At 29.6% G+C, this 6,607-nt stretch overlaps 1 protein-coding gene across 1 annotated transcript; it reads left to right on the forward strand.

Moving 5' to 3' along the window:
- The first annotated feature begins 2,531 nt into the window (after positions 1-2,531).
- Positions 2,532-4,981, forward strand: LOC120091910 (F-box protein PP2-A11). The gene is made up of 3 exons (XM_039050074.1): positions 2,532-3,149; positions 3,281-3,399; positions 4,255-4,981. Exons 1-3 carry the CDS (start codon positions 2,823-2,825, stop codon positions 4,673-4,675), a joined length of 867 nt encoding a protein of 288 aa, XP_038906002.1. The 5' UTR covers positions 2,532-2,822; the 3' UTR covers positions 4,676-4,981.
- The last annotated feature ends 1,626 nt before the right edge of the window (positions 4,982-6,607 follow it).

The following is a 6,607-nucleotide window of genomic DNA, read 5'->3' on the forward strand; positions in this document are numbered from 1 at the left end:
CCATTTTATCTAGAATAACTACTAATAATATGAATTGAAATACTAATCACATAATCATTTTTAATTTATTTAGAGAGAGTGAAATACATATTTTGTTTCAAATAAATTTTCAAGCTTCTTTATTTGTAATTTAATTAGAATATCAACTTTTTTTTTTTTAATTAATTCAACGTGTGAAGCGAAGGATTCGAACATTTATTTTTTTGGTGTCAAGACTATATACCATAAATAATTAAGGTAAATTTAGGTGTGTTTGGCTCTCAAATTGTGCTGTGTTGAGTTAACAGTAATTGTTTGTGGAAATAATTGTTTGTGTTTAGGGTGTAAAGTGAGCTGAATTGGTAATAATTGTCTACATTTGGGGTATAGAGTTGTGTTGAGTTATGAATATCTAAGATGGTTTTTTATAACTTAAAAAAACATGCATCTTTATGGGATTTATTTGTTATTTTTTTTCTTTAATTTTTTGTTCCACTATTTAACTACCTTTTCTAAATTCTTAACCTTCATTTGAGATGTAAACTCAATAAATAAAAATATAGTTTACAACTTTCTACATTCAATTATTGCGTATAATGTTGACAAAATACTATAATTATTCATATAATCGATAATACTACAACATATTTTAATGATTATGAGCATGAATTGAATATAGATAAAAAAAAAAAAAGTAGAGTTGCCATCAGAAGTCTATTTATATGTTCACAATATATATATATATATTTATTTATTTATTTATTTATTGCAGATAATAAATCAATTTCATGCATATAAAAAAATATTGTTCATTAAGATAGTCAAGCTAATTAGTCTTACCAAGTAGATGTAAACAATACCTCTTCCTAGACTGTAGTGAGACTCCTAAGAAGCAGTCCATCTTTTGAATGCCTATGAAACATAAGGGTGACCCAATCATCATCACACAACTCAATATCAAATTGCTATAAAAGTCGACTATTAAAACACTATAGACTAATAATTTCAAGTTTGTATTTAAAAATATTTTTGTCGATCGAATTTTTTGTGTTTTTACTTTTTTTTTTCCAGTATATGATTGGTTGAGTTGGTCATTAGAGTTGATCTTTGGAGATGAACGACGAAGTTTGTAATTAGAGTTGGTCGCTCGAGGTGATCATCAAAGTTGACCACTAGCGTTGGTTGCCTAAGGCGAATGTCAATGTTGGTCATTAGAATTGGTTGTCACCAAAGTTGATCATCAAGCGGGGTTTCGCCGAAGTTGTTATCAGAGGTGGTTATCGGAGTCTGAAATTAGTTGCACGAAGGTGATCGTTGAAGTTGATTGTCAAAATGTGGTAGCGGTAGTTGTTGATAATGGCCAAGGTATGGATCCATTGAAAACATTAGAGGGAGGGAGAGTTTAGTTGGTAAAAATAATTAAACTCAATTTTACCGACATTTAAAGTTGGTAGGCCAAATGTTGAATTGATAATTTTTATAAACCCAAACCAACTTAAGTTGGTGAGCAAAACTTCTGGGTTATTTTACAACATATCTTACACATTTGAGATTTCAAAATATCAATTAATATCAATTAATATCAATATCAAAATATTTAATTACAATTTCTTTTATTTTAATTGATATTCAATTACAATTATTGAAGAAGAAAGAATTGATTCTAGTCATTGGTCCTTATCCTATCTTAATTCTCAACTAAATGATTTAATGGAATATTCTAATCCAACTTGAAAAATAACATTAGATGGTAGAATAAAATAAAATAAAATAATCAATGGAACAATCTAGTGCTCCATTCTTTTTTCTTTTATAATTACGAAATTCTATAATTAAAAATGTAATATTCTTTTAAAGTTTACAATTCAATTAATATAAATTATATTAGTGTTTTTAAAGGAAAATAATAACTTATATTAGTGTTATATATATACTTTTATCGACGTGAACAGATTGAAAATTTTGTTAAATATTCTTATGAGTAATTATTCGAAAAAATAAAATTATTGAAAATATTTTCAAATATAGCAAAATGTCATTATCTATAGTGATAGATCATGATGAACTTCTTTATAAATAAATTGATTCATTTTCTTTTATCTGAAAATAATTCTATTTTTATTTTATGCAATATTAATGTATCAATAATTAGTATTTAAAAAGAATCATTAATATCATTAGAAATTATCATAGTCTACAAACACATATTCTTAAAAACTTGGGATAAAAAAGATACATTTGGACCATACACACCCATTCTTCACCACTAAAAAAAAATGAATTTTCCAAAAGAATATTTGAACCAAACACAAACAAACACCACCCAAATAAAAATAAGAGGAAAATATTTGTCTGAAATGGATCCACATCATACATTTGAGACCAAATTCTTTATAATTAAATAAATAGAAATCATTATCCTAATTAAAATGGGACAACTGTATTGTCTGATTTATTTTTCTTTAAAGAAAAAAAAAAGAAAAAAAAAAAAAAAGAAAACTGGTTCTTCAATCTAGTACATAAACAGCAGCCATTATTATAAATATTTGTTATTGAAAGAAAAAAATTTGGCACAAAAGTCCACTCATTCCACAACCAAGATTCTTCCTTCCATTTTAAAATAATCTCCAATTCCCCAAATATCTACTCATCATCCTCTCCTACTTTCCGTCCATATCATTCCTCGCTGTATTCCTTCACTTTCTAACAAAACAAACACCTCTTGGCTCTCAGTTTTCTCAAAATCTGACAATTCTAAGCAACCCCATTACCTTGATTCTTCCTTTTTCCCTTATATGAACAACCCCTTTTGATTATTTTCTCATGATCTTCTTCCTTCTCTAATGGGTCTTAATATCTCTGTTTTTTTCCGCCTCCATATTGGGTCTCAGCCCTCGCCGCCGCCGCCGTTTCCCGGTCTCGGAGACTTGCCGGAGAGCTGTGCGGCGGATGTTTTGAAGTATTTGAGTCCGGTGGAGATTTGTAAACTTGCCAAGATGAATCGGGCTTTTCGTGGGGCGTCTTGGGCTGATTTCGTTTGGGAGTCCAAATTGCCTTCTAATTATAGGGTTCTTGTTCAACGACTGATTGGAGATGTTGGTTTGACTATGAGTAAAAGAGAGATTTATACGAGACTTTGTCAGCAGAATCGATTAGATGGTGGAAATAAGGTAATTTTAATTTCAGTGTTAGGTGTTCTTTGATTTTTGCAAAATTAGGGCAAATTGGGATTGTTTGAATTCTTTTGGCTTGCTCTGTTTCGATCATTTGTTGAATTTCTGTTTTTCGATTTTGGTTTCAGAATGTTTGGCTGGATAAATATTCAGGTGGTCTTTGCTTGTCGATTTCTTCTATGGACTTGAGGATTACTGGGATTGATGATCGGAGGTATTGGAATCGTATCTCGACTGAAGAATCGAGGTAAGTCAGATTCATCAAATGTATATTGAAAATGAACTAATTTGTTATGTGTTTTGATTGCGTTGGAATGAATCTTTGGAATTAGGATGTGGAAATCAATCTATGCTTGTTTCTTATCATTACTGTTTAAATTGGTGATGAATTTCATGGATTTGCTTGCCGAATTTCATGTAACATGTCTAGATCTCACTTTTTAAATATCATTTTGTACCATCTGTTTGTTTTAGGCAGAATGATTCCTATGGAAAGTTGCTTTTGAAACAAATATTCCAAGTTTGTAAAAACAATGATGTGCCCAACTAAGATTTGGTTTGGATCATGGATGTAAGTTTTTATCTTGAGTCATGTGGAAAATATATCTGCGTCTACCCTCTAAACATCTAAAATGGAATGGTCATTCAAAGCGTTTTCGTGTCGACAAAGCGTTTGTTTATGTGTATTCGTATCGTTTTCAGTAGTATTCTTGATGAAGTCTTGTTATCTCATTGAGATTTGATGATCTTTTGAAGCTGATAGAACTGGAAAGATAAGGTATAAGTTTGTGTGATTAGTGAAATAAGATGCATGATTTGCCTTGTTCAAGGCTTGTATGGATATCAAATTGATAGAACCGAAATATATTGAATTATAAACCCCCAAGTGTTTGAGGTATTTGGACCCTTTGAATCTTGAGATCACTCTCAAGCCCTAATTCATACTCCAAAATATTGTCATCACCAATACTCTAACAACTTTCCTTACTAATTACCAATATATCCATATTAACATTTCTAGCATAGGCATAGCACTCTTGGGATTTTGTCGCCTGCGCCGTTGAGATGGAACTGAAATCGGTTTTTGTTTTCTTGCTTGTAGATTCCACAATGTTGCGTATCTTCAGCAAATATGGTGGTTTGAAGTTGGTGGAGAGGTAGAGTTTCCGTTTCCACCAGGAACTTACAGCCTATACTTCAGATTGCAATTGGGTCGGACATCGAAGAGGTTTGGCCGTCGAATCTATAACCTCGAGCACGTTCATGGTTGGAACATAAAGCCTGTGCAATTCCAGCTTTGGACTTCAGATGGTCAGCATGCCAAAACTCAATGCTATTTAGACGAAGCTGGGAAATGGACTCTGCATCATGCAGGTAACTTCAACGTCAATGCTCGAAATGAATCGATAAGGATCAAATTCTCTATGACTCAGATTGACTGCACGCACACAAAAGGCGGTCTCTGTTTAGATTCAGTGCTGATTTACCCAGTTGAGTATGAACAGAGATCCAAGCGTCGTTGACTCGCTCGGTCTGGATTTTGTTATAGGTAGAAATTGTGTAAAAATACATAGCTGAGTGAGGTTATGAAAGCTTCTCAAATGACTGGCTTTATTTTTTCTAAGCCTATAGTTATTTGTGTTGGAAATGAGGCAATGTTTACTTAAAATGGATATTTGATTTGTTTCATTAATGTGTATTTATGGGCAGATCTCATGTGTTAGTGAATAAGAAGGGTTGTGTCATAGTGGTTCTTAAATTAGTTATTTTGCTTTTGTTTCCATAAACACTACTATTTGAAAACAATGTCTCAGTGACTAATTTTTGCTTATTATATCCCGAGATATTTTGAAAGGAGATTAAATTGGTGGCTATAATGCAAAAAACTAAACAGATGTATCTATTATTGATAAATTATGTTTTAAGATATTTTGAAAAGAGATTAAATTGGTGGTTATAATGAAAAAAACTAAACAAATGTGTCTATTACTGTTAAATTATGAATCATTTAAAATAATTATTCTTTTTAATTTATAGTTCAACTATCTGACCAGACTAAGATGTTAGTAGTTTACATTTTTTTTTCCTTCTACACCCATTTTTCAAAATATTTTTTTCAATGATGTCATTATAAATCAATTTTTAATTTTTTTTTTTTAAAATATATTGACCACTTATGAATTATAAAATTGTAACAACCTTTGTAGTATAGCTATGTCTTTTCAATTTGGGTTTTAAAAAATAGGTTGTCCAATAAAATAAACTAGCAAACAGCTGGTCATATTACAAATTTAGTTACAATGTGGTTAATTAATTACTGTTTTTAAATTTAAATTAGGATTTTATTTAGTTATTGTGGTGAATATTCATTGATGGAACATTGGAGGCTTATCTTTTAAACAAAATTTTCACATGGGGCGATAATGAATTATTGAATAGAAATATAATTTTTTTTTTTTAATAAAAGATCTAATTAGTATGCAGTTGAAATCAAAATTCTCTCATGTGTTCAAATTTATGAGTATAATGAATTTAGCCAATATCCATTTTCCAGATTTCTAATCATAAAGGGTAGAGGTGTACCTGAATTGGATTGAGTTGAAAATTTTTTAGACCAACTTGAAAATTTGGATTGATCGGGTTGGCTACTCGACTGATTCGAATTAGATCTCCAACCGAACTCAACCAAACCCTTCAAATTCGGATTAGATTGGGTTGTTGTTGGATTATTTATTTAAAATACTTAAATTTGTCTACAATATATACTAATAACTAAAACTTCATCAAATTCAAAGGTTAAATAGCAAAATCTAAGATATCTATTACAAACTTCAAACAAACATCATGAAGGTGTATATGAGTTATAATATTTATAAGTTGCGATATATATATATATATATATTAAAAATTCGGGTTGGATTACGTCAATCCGAATTTTTAAAAGTATAACCAGAACCCAAGCCAACCCGAAAAGAAACATAAAAAATTCAACTCAACCCAAAATTAAAACTAATCTAACCCAATACTTACCATTTAAGTTAGGTAATTCGAATTGTTCTGATTGTCGGATTATTTGAACACTTTCAATAATAGGTAGAAATTCTAAAAACATCTATTATTATGTTTTTATTATATTCGTATTTTGAATTTGAAATTTAAAATGTAAAATAACATTAAAAAGTTAAAAATTTTGGTGCACGGTATTTTATATTATTAACTCATTTCAATTTGTTAAATCAAAAGTTTTATTATAATATGTTATAAATGATATGATATTATAAAATAATAATTAATACAATTTATAACAGAAAACTTGTTTATAAATTAATTATTAACAATTGAAAAATAGCAATAAAGAAGGTAATAAAAAAATGGAAGGGAGATGTAGTTTTGTTTTGAATTGTTTTTAATGGAAAAAGATGGGAGTTTCTGTTTCTATTGATATTGGTAAACAT

Source organism: Benincasa hispida, chromosome 11 (assembly GCF_009727055.1).
Source record: "Benincasa hispida cultivar B227 chromosome 11, ASM972705v1, whole genome shotgun sequence".
NCBI lineage: Eukaryota > Viridiplantae > Streptophyta > Magnoliopsida > Cucurbitales > Cucurbitaceae > Benincasa > Benincasa hispida.